Below are 23,004 nucleotides of genomic sequence, written 5' to 3'. Positions count from 1 at the left end.
TCATTCTTGCTGACACAAAAAGTTTTTAATTAGGTCCTCATGGCAGGTTTCTTAATATCTAAGAAACACATTATTTTAAAAGTTTGTAGGAATTCACGTACACCGCTGTATCGGGATTGGTGAAAATAAGCTTCAATTAAGAGCAGTAAGTTCATGTAGTAGCACACAACAGTTACTGTGCTTACTCTAGTCATATTCCTGTTACTGAATAAATATTTGAAATGTCAAATGCACTTTAAAACTCTAGATATTTACATCTCTCTGCTCTCCAATGCTAGTAGCGGTTCCCCTTTCTGACTTGCATTCAGGTTCTCCCTGTTGTTTCTCTGGTGGTGGATTTCGGAGTGAATTATGCACAGCCTAGTTCTGCAGATGTATTTCTCATTGTGTCCAAAAATTCCTATTTACAGATAGTGAAGAACAAGCAGTATGACATGCATGTTGAAGTGACAACATTAAACCAAGAAAAAGACAAGACTTTTGGTAATGAAGAGAGAATGTTTGAGGGATACAAAACATCCGAAGGGTTTAGGAGAGAAGACTTTGCAAAGATGTGCTCTTTCTTAGGAGAAGAGATTTTGAAAACTGTTGATGATGCTGCGCAGTTGGAATATTTTACAGAGGAATATGATGCTATTAAATTTCAAGGTCTCCGACATGATGTAACTGCCAGACAGTTGGTTGAAGTCAAGCTTTTAGACAGGCTCACAGTCGAGCAGCTCCGTTCAGGGCAGAAAACTATTGATGAGGTTCAGAAAAGTCTTGAAAAATTTTTAACCAAACCTACAGCTATAGCTGGACTGTACCTTGAATCCAGCAAAGAGGTACTCTCTTTTGCTTTAGCAGCAAAGAGAAAAATCATAGGAAAAGCGTTGGCCTTAGCATTTTTAGAGGCTCAGGCAGCTACTGGTTTCATCATTGATCCCACAACAGGTCAGAAGTTCTCTGTTGAGGATTCAGTCATGAGAGGGCTTGTAGATAACGAATTCAAGAGTAGACTGCTTGAGGCAGAGAAAGCTGTTTTGGGCTATTGCTTTTCTGGGAAACTGATCTCTGTGTATCAGGCTGTGGAGGCTCGACTCCTAGAAAGGCAAAGAGGTAAAAACATTCTTGAGGCTCAGATTGCAAGTGGAGGGGTTATTGATCCTGTAAGAAGTGTTCGCGTACCTCCGGAAACCGCCGTGCAGCTTGGCTTGCTTAATAACACAATTTTAAAATTTTTGCATGAACCTTCTAGTAACTCGAAATGTTTTCACAATCCGAATACCAGGAAAGCTATGTACTACTGTGATTTGCTGAAAATGTGTTTGTTCAGCGTGAGCAGTAAATGCTTTCTTCTTCCAGTTGGTGAAAGGAAAATAAGCAGCCCATCGGCAGAGAGAAGTCATAAAATTTCTGTAGTAAACATCAAAACAGGAGCTGAAATGACTTCGTATGAGGCTTATCAAAAAAGTTATGTTGATAAAGATACGTATCTTGAACTTTCCAAACAGGAATTTGATTGGAAGGAGTCTACGTGTTTTGACTCTGATGGGAATTCTTTTCTTTTGCTTACAGATCTTAAAACAGGTATACAGTTTAACATCGAGGAGACCTTAAATCAGGGTAGAATTGGCAGAGCGTTGGTCAATAAATATAAGGAGGGTTTAATCACAGCTAATGAGTTTGGGGATATTTTAGTTAGCAGTTCACAGCCAGATAAAGATTTAAACAGTCCTATTGCAGGCTTCTGGCTTTCTGAAACCAATGAAAGAATTCCAGTTTTAAAAGCCTCGCGCAAAAATTTGGTAGATAGAGTTACTGCCCTCCGGTGCCTGGAAGCTCAGGTTAGTACAGGAGGCATCATCGATCCATTTACTGGGAAAAAGTACAGCGTTTCAGAAGCTTTGCAAAGGGAGTTAATCGATGATGGTTGCGCCAAGCAGATCCAGCAGTGTGAGCTGATCTTCACGGGGATCATTCACCCCGTGAGGAACACGGTCATGTCGGCTATCGAAGCCATGCACGTAAATGCTGTAGACAAAGAACTGGGTATGCGCTGCCTGGAGTATCAGTATCTGACTGGTGGGTTGATAGATCCAAAGTCTCACTCCAGATTAACGATGGAAGACGCGATTAAGAATGGTATTATTGATGCTGTCACGGCTACAAAGATGAAAGATGAAAAATCCTATGTTAAAGTTTTAACGTGCCCCAAAACGAAGAAGAAGGTCACCTACAAAGAAGCTTTAGAGACAGCTGTTTTTGATTGCCACACTGGACTGCGATTGTTAGAAGCAGCTCAGCCCATGAAAACAGGAATTTCCAGTCTTTACTATAATTCGTAATGGAATAAAGATGTTAGTGGTCATTTTGGGGCCAGCTTGAAGCCCGTTCAAGTCAAGGAAAAGATCTAAGGTGGCCTTTATGGAAAATCGTAAATGGTATATTCTAAAGTAATCATAAGTTACTGTAAAAGTAATTAGCACAAACCACTTAAACTGGAACTAGATCTTACTTGTTGCAAAGCTGAAATTTTTAGATAAACTTAGGCAGGTTCATAACTTCAAAATGCAGACTATGTGTTCAGTGTTTTCCTGAAGGCCTGGTGTGACGTTATCTATGTGTAGGTCGTGTAAAGCAAATCTTAGACCCGGATTGGTGAAATGAACATTAGTGCAAAATGGGTCCATTTAGGTGAGACAAGACTCAGATTCTGACATTTAAAATCGCTCATTTTGCAAATGAAGACAGTGCGGTGTTTCATCTGACCTGATACTTCATTTAATATTACAAATCAATTTGTAGGTATCATTTATTTTCCGAAAGTGGCAATAAAGTATATGGGGGTTGAATCTGCAGTCTAGTAAACACGTATGCATAAGTAATTTTTCTCACATTGGTATGTGATTAATTTTAATGGGCTACTCATATCCTATTTTTTTTCTCTCATTTCATCTCACATTTTTTTTTAGAATTGTTTTCATGCTGTAATAGGCAAGTGAGTTGCAATAACATATCAAATTTAAAAAAAATTCTTGTGGTACGTGGAAGGGTTTAAGCACTTAAACTTTGCTGGGTTTCAAACTACTAACAGTTTGTACTACTATAAAAAGAAATGTGTCTTTCCGTGCAGAAAAAGATGAAACGTCTCAGTATTTTACTTCTATTATGTAGACATAAAAGCAATGTATTCTTCCTAATTGTAATTTAGTAATCCATGTGCATAGATTGTGAAATCCTGATCTCCTATGCTGGCTGTACATATCCACACCTGAGGGTAATGCAAAGGCAGCAATTCAAAGATACTCTATATGCAAATATTGTTGAGATTTTATCTGCTGAGTAGTGGCTGGGAAGCTATGCTTTTTCTTAATATCAATCATTTTATAATGAATGTGCATGTGTATGAATAAGCATCATAATGACGATTACGAATAATTTGAGGAATTATTTTGTTAATGTCTGTAATTACGTGGCATTTTTGTTCCTACATCAAAGTGTCGCAGTAATGCACGTGGTGATAAATAAAAAGCAATCACTTTATGTTTATGTGATAATACTGCCATTGGGGTAGAATTGTGTTTCTAGGGACAGCGATGTTAAATACTCCAGCAATTTACATTTACATGTTTTTTACAATTTGTGGTGCTCGTCAGAAGTCAATGGCGGAAGAGAAGAAGGAGCATGTTGAGAAAGCGGGGGATTTACTGAAATGGGTGTCAAATCTCAGCAAGACACTCAGCAAAGAAGAAGGAGAAAAGGCTGAAAAGACAGATTTACCTAAGCAGCAGGTACACGGACGTCTTTTGGTAAAGCACCACTTCCTCTCTTTAGCTTTCTGTGTTGATTAAAGCGTGAGAAAATATTCCATAAATACTTTTTTTCCAAATCACCATCCGCATTTTCCTAAAGATAAAATTTCACATTTGGTTACGAGTGGAGGGTTGGGTGAAGGAACACCAATGTTTAGGAACACAAACGTGTTACTCGGGAAGAAGCAGAAGCTGCTTTTGGCAGGCCCAGCGTGTGACACAATCTGACACCACACAGCATCACTTCAGGGAAACTAGACCCTGCAGGCTGTAACTCAGCCTTTGGAGAGGGACAGTGCATTCTGGCAGGATGGCACTTGGTAGGTCCTGAAGGAGTTGGGTGAACCTGGTAGCTTCCAGCCTGGCACCAAGAAGGGGAGAGTTGGCCTGAGGGCTAGGTTTCTTTGTTTTTTTCCTTTTAAAAAGTTATTTTGAGGGGTCATCTTATGGGATAGTCAAAATTACCATCTTGGGGAATACAGCAGGTGCTGACTGAACATTCTCTCACTCGTCTCCAGGCTGCTGGAGTGGCCCATCTTGCCACCTTTGTGTTTAACAGGTACATTGTCGTTGTGTACAGGTGTAACTCGGACCCATAAATTTCCATCTGTGAAGTTGGCTGTCATTTCTAACAGCTCCGGTGCTAGACCTAGCCCACAAAATAGCTTAGTGACACCTAAAAAGTTTTCAGGAGGTGAACGTCTACTTTCAGGAGGTGAAGGTCTACCTTAGGGAGGAAAGGTCTACCTTTCAGTGTTGAGGGTCAACACTAGAGCAGCAGAGAGATGGAGCGGTCTCTTTTCCACATCCCTCAGTACAGGGCTGGATGGGTGGTCATGCCTATGTGATTTTGGCCCTCCTGGCAGCCTGGTCCTGATTTGGTCACACGTGCTGGTACCAGTTAGAGCCACTGGAGCACCATGTGCCTAAATCAAGCTTGGTGTGAGGCAGGTGGGCAGTCCTACTGGTCCCACAGCCACTGCTTGTTGGTTGAGGACCGGTGGTGGTCCGTTACCGAGTCTGTCCCTATACCATAGGCACAAGTATTGATTTGAGTGTATTGATTGGTAAATCACTAATAGTTAGGATCAGGATTTGCAGAAATATTCAACACTGGTCTTTTTCAGTAGTTGTTAATGGCAACAGCACAAACCATCAGCGTTGGGCCGGTGCCCAACTCTATAGAGCATCTCAGCTTATCAGGGCAACTGTGGCTGGTGTCTTCCCTTCCCAGCCTGAGCCCTCAGCAGGTAACCTGCAAGTCAGCCACCTCAGCTTCCTCCAGCCCATGGGAGAGGGGTGTTCTCCCTTGAGAAATGGCCCAGCGAGGTAGGGTCACCTTCCAGGGGTGCCTGGTTTTATGTCTCCACTGACTAGCACAGGTGCCTTGACCAGTTTGTAGAAACATGCAGTGATTTGATAGCTAACATTAGCTGAAATACATTTCACACAGTGGTTTGGAGTTGCTGTGTGGTGTAGGGTGGGTGTAGCGTTGGGGTGTCACTGTGGAGAGGGTAGAGAAGCTGATGCCAACACCAGCGGGGCACACACAGCAGCCACAGTGAGGCCACTTCCATGAGCAAAGTGGAGCTTGATGATGCCACCTGCTACCTCAGCTTGCTCCTGTCACCTACAGTGCTTGATTTCTCAGATTCCCTCCAAGGAGCAGAGGTGGTGGGGTGGTGGCTCGTGGCTGCTGAGCTTGATGATGCCACCTGCTACCTCAGCTTGCTCCTGTCACCTACAGTGCTTGATTTCTCAGATTCCCTCCAAGGAGCAGAGGTGGTGGGGTGGTGGCTCGTGGCTGCTGATTGCAAAGGGAGGCTCCGTTCACAACCACGTTCATCAGCCCTTGACACTGGTTGTGTCCAGACCCAGGGGCCCGAGCACTTCGCTATAGAGTCCTCTTGGCACCAGCATTGAACGTATCTTGGGCAAATGAAGGCCTAGACTCCCCTTTGACACTTTGCCTTGATTTATCCAAAATTAGAGTTTTTCTCTGAAGGCACTACAGGCAGTTTCTCAGAAAAGTTCAAAGATAACGTTCTCACAATTGCCTCTGCCAGAACAAGTGCTTCAGTGAAGGTGACACAGAAATCACAGCAGGGAGAATATAATACGTAATTAATTATTTCCAAGTGTCTGATGCTGTATTTGTCTCTGTATAATGTTCATGAGGGTTTTTTAAAAAGTTACTATCTCTCCTCATGGTGAGCATCTTCTTTAACGTGAGCATCGACAGCAGGGAGAATATAATACGTAATTAATTTTTTCCAAGTGTCTGATGCTGCATTTGTCTCTGTTGTTTAATTTTCATGAGGGTTTGTGGCCTTCTGGTATCGTTTTTTAAAAAGTTACTATTTCTCCTCATGGTGAGCAGCTTCTTTAATGTGAGCATCATACACGTATCTTTATAAAGCTGCTTTTAAACTGTGCCAACTGCAATAAGTGGTTTTACATGATTGGTTAATTTTCAAACAAATAGTATTTAAAAATAAATCCTTTTTGTCTCACCTAATAGTTTTCTAATACAAACAACTTATTTAACCATAAGGCATGGCACAACTTATCTGTGTATAAACAATACAATTCCATGGTAAATAACGCACCTAATAGTTTTCTAATACAAACAACTTACTTACCCATAAGGCATGGCACAACAACTTATCCGTGTATTAACGATACAATCTCACTCTAAGAATAGCTGATATTGGAAGAAAAAAAAATAAATAAAGTTCTTATGCTATTTAGTCACAGATAGAAATATTATGCCTAAGAATAGCTGATATTGGAAGAAAAAAAATTAAAGTTCTTATGCTATTTAGTCGCAGATAGAAATATTATGTTGTTTGCTTGTTTGTTTTTCTTTTTATATACGTGCGTAGTTAAGCCTTGAACACAGGTTGTTTATTTTTCAGATTTCCCTGGATGAAATGTCAACCAAGAAAGAACAAATAGCTGAAGCTCTGCAGACCACTCAGTCCTTTTTGGCTAAGCACAGTGACAAGTATGGCACTTCTTATTTTTCAAGTAGTGTAAATTAATTGAATCAGTACATACCCTTTGCTTAAAAAGAAATTATATCCTCACCTTCCAGTTCCATTTACATTTCACATACAAATATGGGAGGTTTTTTTTCTTTTAATTTGATAATTTCGGCTTCCTGTTGGTGGGAGCTTGATGCAGTTTTGTTTATTTTGTTTTTATTATTATTTTATTTTGTTTATTTCAAGAATTTGACTATCTATTTGACTATTGAAAACTATCTATTTCCGGTCAGCTTAAAAACATTAGACAGTATTTTTTCATTAGAAGTCAAGCTAATTAACAAATTAGTAGTAAATTAATACTTGGAACTATATGCCACAAGTTTGTTTCATCTGTGTCTGAAATCAAACTGGTTTAAGATCCTAAACTGCTGAGGACTCCTTGCTAGCTGTGTCTTGACTGGGAATCAGCAGGCAAAGGCACAGGCAAATGTTAAAAAGTGATAATTCTGCATAAATTCTAGATTAATGTCGCTTCTTTTCCTGAATGACTACAAGCAGATCGTAGCTTTCTTGAACATTCTGTAATTAAAGTCTCTTTTTTTCAGACCACTTTTACTAATTTCAACCCCTTTTTTTAAAGTCAGGGTAAGCAGATCTCTCCCTGCAGGTTAGAAATTACTCAGACATCTCCTTGCATTTTTCTTTTCTTCTGAATAGAATGACAGATGAAGAAAGAAATGAAATGGAAAAGCAAGTCAGATCCCTCCAGGAGAGCTACAGCTTGTTATCCAATGAAGCTTTGAAGCAGCTGCAGGAAGCACAGTATCTGGGTGATGAAAAGATGGAAGAAAAGGTAACGAGATTGAAAGTTACATTTGAGTCTCTTTTGAGGTTTGCTGCATGGTTTTGGAACCCCACATGATCGGTGGAAGAACCAGCTGCAATTAACAGTGTGTAAAGGAACCTGAGATGTAATTGACTGCAGGTTTTGTGTATTTGCTATGGAATACTGTGTGTGACCTTACCTGTGCATACGAACATTCTGCTTTCCAGATTTTTTTGTGAAGAGTCTTAATAACGTGTGCCTTGCATGAAGAAGGATAAACAAATCATTCATCTCTTAACTCTTCTCTTAAAAGCCATTCTTTGACTGCTAGATAAGTCTGTGTTTCTGCTGCAAAAACGTCACCATAAAATAACATGTTAATCTCCCATATATCACTCAGAAATGTCCTAGAAGAGATCTACTTTTGGTTTTTCTTAAAATTTATCTGGATATGAAAATGGGAGCACATCACGTGATTAGCTCTGAGACACTACAAATACATTTGTTAATGAATCTTAAATATGGAATTGTCAAAAATTATGTTGGAAATGAGTGTTCTCATATACACATAGAGGCAGTGTCTGTGTAATTAGTTCAGATAACGTTGCCAAACTGACTTCATGCTTTCCATGCAAACTAAATGCTATATTTGGTGCTGGAGTATCTGATTCCATATTGTTGAGTGTATTTACAGAAGTGCTGTATGCTGTAAACATGAATAGCATGGTGGTTGTTTTGAATCACATACTGTTTCCAAATATTCTAACCTTTCACAGACATTTAGAGCATGAAAATTTGCCTTTCAGGTATATGTTCTATTTGCTCACTCTGCAATCATTTCTTCTATTGTCTTTCACTAACCCTATTTATGTATGCAAAGCCTAGGTTTTCAATTCACAGATGCATGTTGATTTAAAATCTTTTATCACATCGTGTGCTGTTGAATGACTGACATAGATCACTTGCACATTTTGAGCTGCTAACATTCACAGCATTCCTCAAGGCCTGGTAAGTACCTGTTTTTATGCTTATCATGCATTTAAAATCAAAAGAAAATTAAAATACACAGTCTGAAAATAGTGACAGCTTTTCTTTTATATTGCTTTTTAGGTGAATAAAGTCATTGCTGGTGTCATTGACCAAACGACTGGTGAAGTCCTTTCAGTCTTTCAGTCTATTTTAAAAGGTTTTATTGACTATGACACTGGAATTAGATTGCTCGAGAATCAGCTGATCCTTTCTGGAATCATTTCTCCAGAATTAGGAACATGTTACGATTTGGAAGAAGCTAAAGCTCATGCTTTAATTGATGAGCAGACACTGTTGCAGTTGCAGGAATTAAATAGTGCAAAGAAGCTTATTTCAGAATCATCGTTACCAAATCTTCCAGTTGTGTCAGCTTTAGAACAAGGTCTAATTTCAGAACCTTTGGCTATTAAAATTCTTGAGAATCAGCTTTCAAGTGGGCACTTGATTTTGCCATCTACTGGAGAAAAACTGACTTTGCAGAGTGCTTTCCAGAGAAACCTGATTTCTCCAACATTATATACAAAGCTTCTAGAAAGACAAGACACGTGTAAAGATCTCATAGACCCCAACTGTGCTGAGAAGATTTCTCTTGAACAGATGGTTCATAGAAGCGTAATACATGAAAAAACAGGGTTAAGACTCCTACCAGTGAAACCACAAGAAAAAGGCAGAATCACATTCAAATGTGGAAGGAAGATAACTATTTTGAGGGCAGCCCATGAAGGACTCATCGATCGGGAAACAATGTTCAGGCTGCTGGGTGCTCAGTTAATGTCTGGAGGTATAATTGACCCCGACTCAGGGAAGAGAATGACTGTGGAAGAGGCCATGAGACAAGGGATGATAGATCAGGACACTGCTTGTGGGATCCTCACGCATCAGGTTCAGACTGGTGGGATCCTCTGTCCAAATTCAGGACAACGCCTGACCGTTGATGAAGCTGTACAATGCAACCTGATATCATCCACTAGTGCGCTGCTGGTGTTAGAAGCACAGAGAGGCTTTGTTGGACTGATTTGGCCTCACACTGGTGAAATATTCCCCATATCGACTTCTTTGCACCAAGAGATGATAACAAATGAGCTGGCGTTCAAAATACTAAATGATAGACAGAAAATAGCTGCACTTTACATTCCAGAAACTTGTGAAATAGTCAGTCTAGATACGGCTGCACAATCAGGGATAATAGACATCAATACGGTGTCTATTTTGACCAATGTGACTTTACCAGATAAAATGCCCAATGTAGAAGAATTAGAGTCCCCTTGTAAAAATGCTGCAAAATGGTTATCGATGTATGAATTTGTGCCGTCTGTATTTCATGACTGTGGGGAGGAACATGAAGATTCTGGCACAGAAGACTCTGTATGTCACAATTTAGATCAAGCAAAAAAATTGTTCATATCTTATCTGATGGTAAATAGTTACATGGATGCAAACACTGGAAGAAGACTTTTATTATATGATGGACAACTCCAAGAAGCCATCAGTATGTTGCTGGGAGGTGGTGATGCTGTATACAGTGATGATGTGTCAGAAATGGAGTTTAATAGCAAATACATGAACCCAAAAGGAAGTAATCTAAAGTCAACTGGCAATTTCCACTTGAATAATGTCACAGGCAGTGTTCAGGGTGATCTTTCAGGTGCTCAGAATACTTCTAATAACAGTAAATTAAATCAGTTTGAAGATTTTGGCAACTACATATCTTTGCAAGGAGAAGATCTCCATGTGTGTAGACCAGATGTTTGCAATACAGTTGGTACTGAGCAATCGGAATATACACAGGAGATGTTGTTAACTAACCCTACAGACCTTAGAAATATAGTAAGTAGCACTCAAAATTCCATGAGCAGAAATGCACTCAGAGGTCTTCCGGAGGTTTCTGAATGGGCAGAACTGCCGAAGTCTAACAGTCAGAAGGCAAATTCAGGAAACATTGAAGGGTATCTTCCAAAGGACTCAAATCCAAATCTTATTTCAGAAACAGAGAAAGAACAGGTGTATATGGCAGACAGTCTGGGTAATGAAAAGAGGAATGATAAAACCTTACGTAATTCCTTGAGTGTGAGTGATCTGTCAGATAATGAAACCTGGAGAGAGCTGGAAAGGTGCACAAATTACGGGCCTCACATATCACAAGATGACAACAGCAGAATGGTACTGGATAAGAGCAAGAAAGATGATTTTCAGAGAAGTCTTGGTTCATCTATCAATGCAGATACTGAATATAGACCTCCAGAAGAATTGGTTAGTCGGTGTGGTGACACACTACAGTTTGAAGATAGTGGATACAGTCAACAACCTCTACAGGACTACACTGATGTACATAACAGGCTATCCCTCGAGGACTATCTTCATATATGTGGCAGGCCATCCTTGGAGGATTGTACTGATTTGCAGAGTAAACTGTGTGTGGAGGACAGTGGAGATACCCACTGCAGGCCTTCATTGGGTGGCGATGCCAGTATAGATGATAGATCACCCGTGGGGGACAGTGGCAGCACAGCAGAAGAAAGTGATGTTACATTCGACAAGTTACTGCTGTGTGACAGTAGTTCTGACTCTTCAGTAGAAGGAGGTGATGGCATCTCACAGTTTGAAAGTAACTGCTTGCAGCATGAACGTGGTGAGATACCCTCTGAAGATGACAGCTCTCAGCTTGATGATGATGATGATGATGATGCCTATGAAACACCTCAGGTTGATGATGATGACAGTGATGTCTATGATAGTTCACAAATTGATGACGATGATTCCTATGAGACTCCTCAAGGCGATGATGGTTTTGATACCTTGCAGTTGAGGGATGGTGATGCACCAGAGCCAGAATTGTCTGGAGCATCAGTGCCATTAGGTTTTCTAGAGGAGAAAGGTGGTCTAATAAGCCCGAGAGAAGAAACCAGCTCTTTTCAAGAGCTTGCAGCTAATGTTGGAGGGAGTGTCCCTGTAGATCTGACAGGTCTACCTGAGAGTCTAAATACAGCTTCTGCAAGTGCTGAAACCATGGAAAGGAACCCTGAGGAGGAAAGGGAAAGAACAGGGAGCTTTGGCGAGGAGGAGCAAAAATTGCCAGTTACTCTGGAGAGTGAAGGCAGAAAGGAGGGGGGCCTTAGTTCTTTACGGGAGACGTATGAAGCAGGAGACAGAACTGAGGAAGACAAAATAGAAACGGAAAGTGACTCCTATGAGGATGAATCTGAAGGAACACAGGAAGAGGAGGATTATGATAGTTATGATGACTCTGACACTGATTCTGACAGTGACGAAGAATTAGATATTTTTTACTCACGCCGTCGGTGTATAAACAAGGGTGACCAGCTGTTAATTTCCTTAGGAGATATAGAAAATAGTGATGAAAATAACCAGAATATTGATGACTCTTGCTATTCTTTAAGCCACAAGAGAGGGTATACTTTGCAATCCCAGTCTAGCCATGAAAATGAAGAACAATCCTCAGGAAGATGTGAATCTGCATCAGATGTTTCTGAGGAAAGATGTACAAGTCTTACATGCACAAGTGAAGATGAATATGGGACTTGTGTCAGAAGTAAACACATGTCACAAGATACTTCTGAGCCTGTTCAGTCTGAAAATACCTTTGACACTAAGTGGACGTCCTGTAAGAGTGAAGAAAATAATAAAACACAGCTTGAGGTTCGAAGTTCTCAGCTTCTTGATGACGTTGTGACATCTGACGTTAGTGTAACAACCTTCCCAATCACAAAGCAACATGATGATGAAAGTACTCAGACAGATTTGCTCCTCTCAGAATGCTGTATTCATAGTGTGAATAAAACCAGTAGTACCACACCAATGTTACATTCAAATAATGGGCAAAGACAGACAGAAGCCGTATTTGCAGAGGAAAAAATATTATGTGATATGGCTGGTATGGAGCAACTGAAGGAAAGTTCTTCCCAAATGGACAGTAAATTCCTTGTGGATATGCCTTATGTGAGTGATGGTGACAGTTCTCTTAGTGACCAAGTACATCCAGTCACCAGTAGGGAGCTTGGTCAAGTAGGAAGAGGTGGTGAGATTCATACAGAAAACAAAAATAGGGTAAATATTATGGAGGAGTGTGATATCACAGGACAAAGTAAAAGTCCCATTCAGATGGAAAGCCTTGGGGAAATATTTGATGCATCAGTAATTAAAGCTGATAGAGAAACTCCTGTTTCAACCAAAGAACAAGTAATTGATCAAGCTTTGCTTGACATCGGAGGTAGTGCAAAATCAGATGAATTTAAGAAAGATTTTAACATTTCCGCTTCTTTGAAACAATGTATAACAGATGGAAAAGAAGACTGCCATTCAGAATTGGATAAAACTGAATCCTGTTGCTTTGAGGACATACAGAACAAAAAAGATTTTCTGCTAAACATGAAAGAAATGCATTCGAGTCCATTGAACACTTACTCTTGTCCCCCGGCTGATAGAGTGAAACCAGAGGAAATCAGCATGGCTGAAGAGACAGTGAGAGGTATCTGTCAAAATACTGACAACTTTCTTAAAGATTTTTCAGAAACCAAGGGCATTAATGATGGTGAATTTTCCCCAATAAAAGCAGGTGCTTTAGGCAGTACTGAGGATGCCAAAGAATCAGGAGAAGGGAGTGAAATGCCACCTTCTTGGAGTCGTACCTGTACCACTGATGTTTCTTCTGCGATTGTGAGGAGCACAGGGGCTGACCTGAACTACCATCCCCAGAAAGAATGTGAGGCCAGTGAGACTTCTTCACTTGGAAATGATTCCAAAAAACAAATGTCCATGGAGTCATTACAGAAGGAATTAGGTTCCTGCAAAGATTTTCAAGCAAAGGAAAGTATTTTGCAGCTGCCCGAAATGACTGACACGCTAATGGAAGACTTAAGGAATATACTGCAAAGGAAATTGAAAATGGGACACGTTTACTGCAAGCAGGAGGGCGAACCCCTAAGTTATTCTGATACCAAAGTTTTAATGCAAAATTTACTTAAAATGGTTAGAAGTACACAGCTCGGGAGTGACACATCCGGTGGGTCAAATCTCAAGCAAATAAGCAATGCTGTTAGAAGTACATTAATGGTTACCACAGCGTGTGTGGAGGCAAAGGACAGGGATGCTCTTCCATTGCCTTGGCCTGATTGCAAAAGTCCTGATCTTCTGTGTGATATTCTGAAGCAGGAATCCTGCAAGCAAAAGATGGATGTTGCAGGTGAAAGGAAGAGTGAAACAGATGTGAAAGCTCCTGGTCCAAAACTTACTGCTTCTGAACTTCTGGAGATCTTTGAAATCTCACCTGGAGATGAAAGTCCAAGCAAGTTAGAGGAGCTGATAAGCGGTTTGCTTACAAGCTCACAGGTTGCTGATATCACCACAGAATGTGAGGGGAAAGGCAAAGTAGATGGGCTTTGTACTCTTTTCTCAACAGAACAATCCGAGTTTGGATCAGAAACTGGTGAAGAGAAGACGTTAGCAGATGACACAGCCAGTGCTTGGAAAAGTGACCAGGAGCATGGGAAGACAGACAGCTTCTCCAAAGGCTTTCCTGAGCCTGTTCTCAAAAGAAAAGAAGCGGCCCTGGAAGACACCCCCACTAACATGGTAAGTAACAAACCTGGTGTGTGAAGGAATTGCATGAGTCCTTCCAAGTGCTGGAGAGAATAATTAAACTGGGAAAATGGTTGAAAAATTAAATGATAAATTTAGAATGAATTGTAATCAAAGCAAAGACTTTTATTGCTTATTTTCAAGTCTGTCAGTTTGGAAAACCTTTTCTCGTTGTTCAAACCCATTTGCAGGTCGATGGAGTACAGCAGTGCTTAAAGTTAACAGAGAAAATGCGAGGCCATTTGGCAGCGCTGCAGGATATGAAAAGCCACCTCGATAGCCAGCAGCCTGTTAGCAATAACCTGGAACTGCTAAAAGATGAACTGAAACAACTAGAGGTAAGTGCTCTTTATGCTTGTACTTTGGGGGTGCTTGCTAGGAAAAGCCCTTTGAGAAAAAAAAAAGAGAGATTTCAAATATAATTAAAGTAATTCAGGTTTAAATGTCTTTCTAGCTCAGTAGCTTAATGCATTTTATATATATTCTCTTTGTAGTCATTTGAATCAAGACTGGCTACCTTTGCAATTATCCTAAAAAATGACCTGAAGTCGACAGAAGAGTTTTTAAAGTTTTGTCACAGGGATATTCCTGAAGAGAAACTCCAAGAGTTGAAGACAAGCTATGACTGTTCACAGGAAGCATTTTTGGTGGTCTGTGATACATCTTCAAAAAGAGCAAAGCAAATTGTCTGTGCCGTTGACTCAAACCCATTTGCAGGTCGATGGAGTACAGCAGTGCTTAAAGTTAACAGAGAAAATGCGAGGCCATTTGGCAGCGCTGCAGGATATGAGAAGCCACCTCGATAGCCAGCAGCCTGTTAGCAATAACCTGGAACTACTAAAAGATGAACTGAAACAACTAGAGGTAAGTGCTCTTTATGCTTGTACTTTGGGGGTGCTTGCTAGGAAAAGCCCTTTGAGAAAAAAAAAAGAGAGATTTCAAATATAATTAAAGTAATTCAGGTTTAAATGTCTTTCTAGCTCAGTAGCTTAATGCATTTTATATATATTCTCTTTGTAGTCATTTGAATCAAGACTGGCTACCTTTGCAATTATCCTAAAAAATGACCTGAAGTCGACAGAAGAGTTTTTAAAGTTTTGTCACAGGGATATTCCTGAAGAGAAACTCCAAGAGTTGAAGACAAGCTATGACTGTTCACAGGAAGCATTTTTGGTGGTCTGTGATACATCTTCAAAACGAGCAAAGCAAATTGTCTGTGCTGTTGACTCAGAAATGGTATGTTTTTATCAGCGTACGTTTTAACCTTGGTTTTCTTCAAGATAACTCAGCTAAAAAGAAGGGTTTGGTTTTGCTTTATTTTGTTTTATCTTAATATAAAAATGCATACGTGGTTTTATTTAATGGGATAGAGGATGTGACCAGACTCCAGGATCATAAATAAATATATAATTTCCCTTTCTAGTCTAAGCTTGGAGCAGTACACCAGCAACTTTTAAGCAAACTGCAGAGATTTTCAGACTGGATCACAGAAAAGAGTAAAATTGTGAATGAGTTCATAGCGAATACTAATGATATAGAAGAGATGAAGAAAAGTTTACAGATACTTAAAGTAAGTATCCTTTGTGGCAGGTGTTGGTGCTTCTGACAAATATTACTACTTACTATGAATTATTAGCTGGGTTTTATAAACCTGCTGACTAACCTCTATTGCTTAAATAGACAGCTAGAACTAATTACTTAGGAAGACAACTACTTGATAATGCAGTAAAAAAAAATCTTGTCGATTTGCTTTTTATCACAGAATCGTAGTGGTTGGAGGGGACCTCAGAGGTTCACTGAGAAAGCTATTGGTTCTTCTTATATTTGTTGCAATATTAATTACTTAGGAAGACAACTACTTGATAATCCAGTAAAAAAAAATCTTGTTGATTTGCTTTTTATCACGAAAAAATTTTTGATGGAGTTTGGCTCACTAAGAAAGCTATTGGTTCTGCTTATGTTTGTTGCAATAAAGCTGACCCCTTTTGGAAATGTAATTTATAATATAAATATTTCAGTAATTAAAATTGGATTTTTATGCATAAGATCCAAAATCTTTACTGAACTTTAAGCCTCTTCATTACACGCTCCGTGAGATGAGTCATGAAAAACAAATCAGACCCAGTTTTTAGTGAAGTTCCTGCAGGTCTGTATGTATGAATGATAAAAATGACATTATTTTAGTGTGCTTTAATAGGATTGCAGTATGCACGGTAACTTTACAGTGCTGGTACAGTGAATAGCTGTGGGCAGGATTTGCCACACTGCTGAAAATGGGGCTTCTCACTGTGGAGTTAAGAATAGGAATGCTTTCAAGGAAATATTTTAACATTTCTGGGTCTTCAGACCTAGACTAACCTGCCAGAAGTCTTCCAGAGTTGAAGCCAGTTCTCAGACATCCATGAGAGAGCAAATAGATAGAGATGTTCAAGGTCATCTCTTTATTGCTTGGACATGGATGTCCCAGGGGCAAACTGTGCACAAATTCAGATGTTGTATCTGAATGTGTCAGAATGATTCTGACGGAGAGTTTTGATTTACTGTGGCTAAACTGGCTCCCAAAAGCACTTTGGGATGGGAGCTAAATGCGGAGGGTGGTGATACTTGTGTTTTATTTGTACTGAATTTGTCTTCATTGGTAATGATTTCCTTCTCCCCTTTTGCAGAGCAGTGCTGCGGAGCTCGGCTCTGAAAAAACCCAACTGGAGTCCGCTGCGTTTGACGTTCAGTTTTTCATTTCTGAACATGCCCAAGATCTTTCTCCTAATCAGAGCAAACAGCTGCTGAGGCTCTTAAATGCCACCCAGAAACCTTTTCAGGAAGTACAGGAAGCAATAACATCTCGGGTGGAAAATTTAGAGACTCGGTTACAGGCAGCGCAAGAACTGGGTGATCAGAAGGTTTGCCTTTCTGTATAAATGTGTGCCGAGGGGGTTTTGTCTCTGGATGAGGAATTTTAATGCCAGCATGCACTATTAAGTGTATTCCTAGCTTCTTGGTTTTCCTACAGCTACATTCGTAGTTCTACAAAGATGGTATTGATCAGGTTTGGTGAATTATAATTTTGGGCTTTCCTTGGTACCGTCTCAGAAACAGGATATTAAATTATGGACAGACACAGTTTTGAGCATTAGAATCTGGACAGCCTGAGGTGACCAGGTCTGCTTCTTCTAGCAATAAGAGAAATTTTACATGAGGTTTTTCACAGGTGGTGTTTGTTTAGCAGCTCTAGCAGTAAAGCAGTGAGCTCTTCTGGCTTCAGCTGTATAGATCAATGAATTTGCTGTCGCACCATTGCTCATCACTTCTGTCCTGCTGAAGACTTTCTCCTCCTCTGGTTTGCCAGGTCTGCTGATGTCACCTTTTTTCTAGGTCTTTGTAGTCAAAGAATCAGATTTGTTTAAATCCTTGTTAGTTTGACAGAGACAAGTAAGAGGGACAGACATATGACTAAATCAGCTAAGATATTTGCAATTTTAGGCATGGGCACTGGGAAAGCTATGGGTCAAGGTGGGACAGTTACCTCTTCAGGTGGCCTGCCTGCAGTTGGCCAGCATAAGCCAACTACTTATGGACTCTACAACTTTGTAGAGTCACAGGTTGAGTCTTTGGGGAGTCAAAGATGCTGATGAGGCCTTTGGGAATCAGAGATGCTGATGAGATGCTGCAGTGTAACCGCATCTCCTCTTCTCTCATAGAAGAATTGTTAAGACTCAGAATCACCACCTCAGGGCCCAGTTTGTGCACAATGAAAGGTGTTTTAGCATTCTGAAGACTTAGTAGTATTTTGTCATTTTAAGAACAAAGGTGTTTTAGCATTCTGAAGACTTAGTATTTTGTCATTTTAAGAATGTTTGTTTCCACCATACTTTGTGAAAGAAACATAAAAGTGAGTAAAGGAAAGGCACAGATAATATTTCTAGGACTTAGTAACGAGCTTGCATGTTCTGTTCTTTTTTGCTGCTTAAAAGGTCAACACTTCCTACTCAGGTAACATGTATTGCATACCAAAAAGAGCTAACTCGCAATCACAACTAACCTCTGTTTTGATGTCCTTTTTTCAGAATTAATAACGTTTATCACAGGTTTCAAGCCGTTACGAGCCTGGATTTTCCCTCCTGCTGTCTGGAGATTCCACCTCTCCCCTGTGTGCATGGCCAGACTCCTAGGCGGCAGTTCCATCAAACATGGTCTCTTTTGCTTACAACGTATTTGAGGTTTATCCATCACTTCTGTACCTTCACCTTGCTCTGTGTACCACTGCTATATCATGTTTACAGCATACTTTACAGGGATTGCTTTGCAATATTGATGTTGGAGGGTGATTTCTATTTGAGTATGTGTTAGCTCCTGAAGCGAGGACGGTTTTGTTTTATCGTTGGATTGTGTTTGGCTCTAATGTAGGATGTGGCTGAACGGCAGCAGGAATGCAAAGAGAAGCTGCAGGAAATCTGTGATTTGCTCACGCAGACTGAAAATCGACTCATTGGACAGCAAGAGTCTCTTGTTATCATAGACAGCAAGGCTGAGCTGGAACAATACCAGACCAAACAGGAGGTACGCACGGTTCCCCTCCGAGCAGCTAAAGAAGATGGAGGGCAGGGGGGGAATGACTGGACTCTTTTGTTGAATAACAAGGCTGTCATGTGAGAGGAGAGGAAAATAGATTTGTTTGACCTACCAAAAGTAAAGGCTCAATGGTGTGCATTTAAACTGAATACACTGCATTGTGTGCCTGTGGGAGGAAAGACCCGTCGGAGCTAGAGGCAGTAGAAGAGGGGATTTGCTCTGTGGACTTCCAGAAACATTCTTGGAGCAGCCATGAAATTTATTGTGTATTACCTTAAGGTTGTTCCTGTCAGGTGTGATAAAATGACACTTGTGGATTACTCTAAAATCATTTAACCAGCCTTTTTGACTGTATTGGGGATCGCTTATTTCTGTTCACAGTATTTTGAAGAATTTTGCTGCCAGGCTTTCTCTTGCCCGAGGCTTTCTATCGCCTCGCTATTGCTTTGGTTGGAATTCTGGTTTTTCTGGTGTTGCTTGCTATCTCCCTGGTGGCCTCACGAAACAGCCCTTTCAGTTTGCTGATTTTCCTTTTGAGACCCTGCTTTTCAGCTGTGTCCTGTCACCTATAAGCTTTTACTCTGTGCTGAGTGAGTGAGTTTATGACAGTTGAAGGACTGAATGACTTGGTACTCTTCTTCCTCCTCCTCCTCGTAGTAGTTTACTGTACTGTAGAGCTCCAAATCCGGTTTAGTTACCTGTAAAGGCATAAAATGTCCTTATTGACCTTGCCTTGCTTTACTTATCTTCAAAGCAACATATCTAGTTTGTCAAAGTTTTCCTTACAGTGAGTGGAAAGATAGAGACACCCCTGAGGTACCTCTTAGTGTTGCTTACCTGTCTTAAGAATTTATGGCCTAAATGGAACTTAAATGGGCGTGAAATGAGTGAGCTTATGACAGTTGAAGGACTGAATGACTTGGTACCCTTCTTCCTCCTCCTCCTAGTAGTAGTTTACTGTACTGTAGAACTCCAAATCTGGTTTAATTACCTGTAAAGGCACAAATGTCCTTATTGACCTTGCCTTGCTTTACTTATCTTCACAACAACACATCTAGTTTGTCAAAGTTTTCCTTATAGTGAGTGGAAACATAGAGACACCCCTGAGGTACCTCTTAGTGTTGCTTCCCTGTCTTAAGAATTTATGGCCTAAATAGAACTTAAATGGGTGTGAAGAACTGATCCAGCATCTGCTTGGGGTCTTCTCCCTCAGCACTTTGTGACTGCCAAGCAGACTACGTGTTGTTTGCTGACTGATTTCTTGTAGGCACCATCGTAGAAGTCTGTTTCAGGAGGGGAACAGGGCTTTAAAAAGTCTCTTATAGATGGAGTCAGAGCTTTCATCCTTACTGAGCTGCTTGAAAGGGAGCACGGAGATCTTTTTCAGAGGAGGAGAATCTTATCTTATACAGTGTCCCCAGCAAAATCTTTCTAACATACCTGCTGAAGCGTTAAGCTGCAATTTTAGCTGCCAAACTATATTCTATAATTGCTGAAAAATCTGTAGTCTAGAATGAGAATCAAATGTTTTGTCTTACAGCTTCACGGGTGTTCACTGCATATAAAGAAAAAACAACTAAATTATTTCAGTAACTGAATGAATGTATTCAACAGCATAATCATTGTTATAATTAAAGCTCCCCTGAGATGACTGGGAGGCAGATTTTTTCTATCTGACTATCACAGGATGAGGCAAACTGCCTTGGATGAACTAAAAGTAAACGTCTGTCCTCCATGAAATTTAATGGACTTAAACATTCTTTGGAGATCGAAATACGATGATTGATTATAATTAAAGAAAAATATTCTTATGGCGTTTCTCGCCTGAACAAACCCAAGAAAAAACTCCTCCCTGAGAAAGAAACTTGTAGTTGACTGACTTTTATTCAGTGCCCTCGTTTTCCGCAGCTTTGTTAGGATAGTAATGGAATAGAATTTGTCAGGAGACTCACCCTACTGACTACAGCGTAGCAGATTTACTTGTATCTCTTGAGATCTAAAAAATAAGGTGTGTTCTCTTCTGTGTACATGGAAATACAATGTTTGAGCTACTAAACAAAGGAAAAAAGCAGCCTCAGTCTGAATAGGAGTGTAAGCCAACAGACTTGCATTTTTTTTTTAAAAAAGGACATATTAAGCTGCAGCAACAATGTCAGGTGTTAAATTGATTTTATTTTCTTAATAATCCTGCCTGCAATTTAGTGATGTATTGTGTACTCTCCCAATTTAAAAGGGACCAGTGTTGTGCTTACCCCTACAACAGAGATAGATCCAAGAGTTAATAGGGAAGATCTGGTGAATAACTAACTTCTATTTGTTTTCTTTTTTCTCAAAAGGAGATACAGAAAGACATGAGAACGAGCGCCCAGACACTGGCAGAGATTGTGAAAAACACTGAAAGCTTCTTGAAAGAGAGTGGAGAAAAGTTGTCACAAGAAGATAAGACTATTCTTGAGCAGAAACTGAATGAAGCTAAGACAAAGTGTTTGCTCCTTAGCCAGAAGGCAGAAGAGTCCAAAAAGGAACTGGATAAAGCTATGACAACAGCAATTAAGCAGGAAACAGAAAAGGTTTTTAGGCAACCATTTCATACCTTTATTCAAACTTCTAATGTGTCTTACAGGATTAGTCTTGCAACTTATTATTAATACCCTCTGGAGAGATTAAAATCATATTTAATTTGGGTGACTAATCTATAAAATAAACAGCAATGTATATGTCAATCAAAAATGTTTAATGTTAGTGTATTTTAAAGGGTCTGTTTGCATATAGTATTTTGTTGTGCCTGAAGAAGATTTCTAAACTCAAACTGTGAACTTTCAATGTAGGTTGCAGCCATAGAACAGCTGGAAGAAAGTAAAAATACAATAGAAAACCTCTTGGATTGGTTATCAAATGTGGATAAAGAAGCGGAGCACGGCCGGAAGTTTGAGCAAGTGATAGAACAGAATGGAACACACTTTGAAGAGGGAGATGGGAAGTGTTTGGAAGGAGAGGAGGATGATGTCAATGGGAATCTGCTGGAAATTCAGCAAGGCTTTGGAACTGAGGTGGATGGACTAGTAAGAAGCACAGAAGATAATCTGAACCAGCAGTATCAGAAAGTCAAGGTACCGGTACTGAGTTTATTCCACATTTAGGTGCTAAGTGTGTCAGTCCTCACAATGTGAGTGAATTCAATCTCATCCTTTCTGTCAGAGACTTTGGAACAGGCACTAGGGAGTTAGTGATACACGGTGGCAGGAATTTCAGTAGTTAGAATGTATTGCCAATTTGTCACTGCAGGAATTTCAGTAGTTAGAATGTATTGCCCATTTGTCACTTTTTCACTGTTTAAGAAAAAAAAATAAGAAAAAAACCCCATGCTCTACAAGGTAAATATTAAGAACCCTGACAGTAAAAAAAAAAAAAAAAGAAAAAAACCCCCCTACTCTACAAAGTAAACATTAAGAACCCTGATGATGAGCCTCTTCTTAATTCTTATAGTGATAAATTAATGCAGGTAAGTAAAATGCAAAAAGCAGCAACATAAGGTCATAGCTTTTATGTGACTTTTTCCAAAGTCTCTGTAATAGCCAAATGATTCAACCCCCAGCAGTTCCCTGTGAACAGATTACAAACAGCTGCAAATAATAGTTTGCTGGAATTACAGTCTTCATTCCCTAGAACTTTAACACGTGGGCAAAGCACTATTTGAAGGCTTTCACAAGAATGAGTTACATAAAACCACAGCACAGCATTTTAAAAATAGATTTTCCAGGTAAGATGATTTTAATAATTTAAAATAATACGAACTTTGTTTTATGACTTTTGTTGACTTACAGTTGGGCAACCAAGAACTTTCAGCTGTGGTTTGGTGGACATGCTGATGAAAATTATTATGCCAATAGCTGATTAATAATTTAAAATAATACGAACTTTGTTGTATGACTTTTGTTGACTTACAGTTGGGCAACCAAGAACTTTCAGCTGTGGTTTGGTGGACATGCTGATGAAAATGATTATGTCAATAGCTGATACTATTTTGCATTTCCTTTATTATTATTATTAAAAACAACCTCAACCTAAAAAAATGAAATAATTTAGTTTTTACTTCCACATCTTTGTTCTTTTCTGAACCTAATGCCTCCACGATAATTGCCCACTGTACTCATGGAAGAAAAGCATACCGGTCTATTTTACATAGCTATTTTTCATAGGA

General features: G+C 39.8%; 2 protein-coding genes across 2 annotated transcripts in view; both read left to right on the top strand.

The window, feature by feature from the left end:
- Window positions 1-3,518, top strand: part of LOC106891816 (plectin-like) — a 28,818-nt gene extending 25,300 nt beyond the window's left edge. The window contains exon 24 of the mRNA XM_014948591.1: window positions 411-3,518. Within this exon, the coding sequence (XP_014804077.1) occupies window positions 411-2,327 (1,917 nt within the window). The 3' untranslated portion in view covers window positions 2,328-3,518. The remainder of the gene's footprint in view (window positions 1-410) is intronic.
- The window catches only part of LOC106891815 (dystonin-like), a 34,122-nt gene continuing 14,108 nt past the window's right edge, over window positions 2,991-23,004 (top strand). Inside the window, exons 1-11 of the mRNA XM_014948589.1 lie at window positions 2,991-3,773; window positions 6,713-6,801; window positions 7,502-7,637; window positions 8,721-14,228; window positions 14,952-15,098; window positions 15,255-15,470; window positions 15,658-15,804; window positions 16,901-17,134; window positions 18,639-18,791; window positions 21,140-21,373; window positions 21,632-21,913. Of these exons, the coding sequence (XP_014804075.1) occupies window positions 3,579-3,773; window positions 6,713-6,801; window positions 7,502-7,637; window positions 8,721-14,228; window positions 14,952-15,098; window positions 15,255-15,470; window positions 15,658-15,804; window positions 16,901-17,134; window positions 18,639-18,791; window positions 21,140-21,373; window positions 21,632-21,913 (7,341 nt within the window). The 5' untranslated portion in view covers window positions 2,991-3,578. The remainder of the gene's footprint in view (window positions 3,774-6,712; window positions 6,802-7,501; window positions 7,638-8,720; window positions 14,229-14,951; window positions 15,099-15,254; window positions 15,471-15,657; window positions 15,805-16,900; window positions 17,135-18,638; window positions 18,792-21,139; window positions 21,374-21,631; window positions 21,914-23,004) is intronic.

Source organism: Calidris pugnax, unplaced genomic scaffold (genome assembly GCF_001431845.1).
Source record: "Calidris pugnax isolate Ruff unplaced genomic scaffold, ASM143184v1 scaffold163, whole genome shotgun sequence".
NCBI classification, from domain to species: Eukaryota; Metazoa; Chordata; class Aves; order Charadriiformes; family Scolopacidae; genus Calidris; species Calidris pugnax.
Note: the sequence above shows the minus strand (reverse complement) of the source record. Positions and strands in the feature narration are given on the sequence as shown.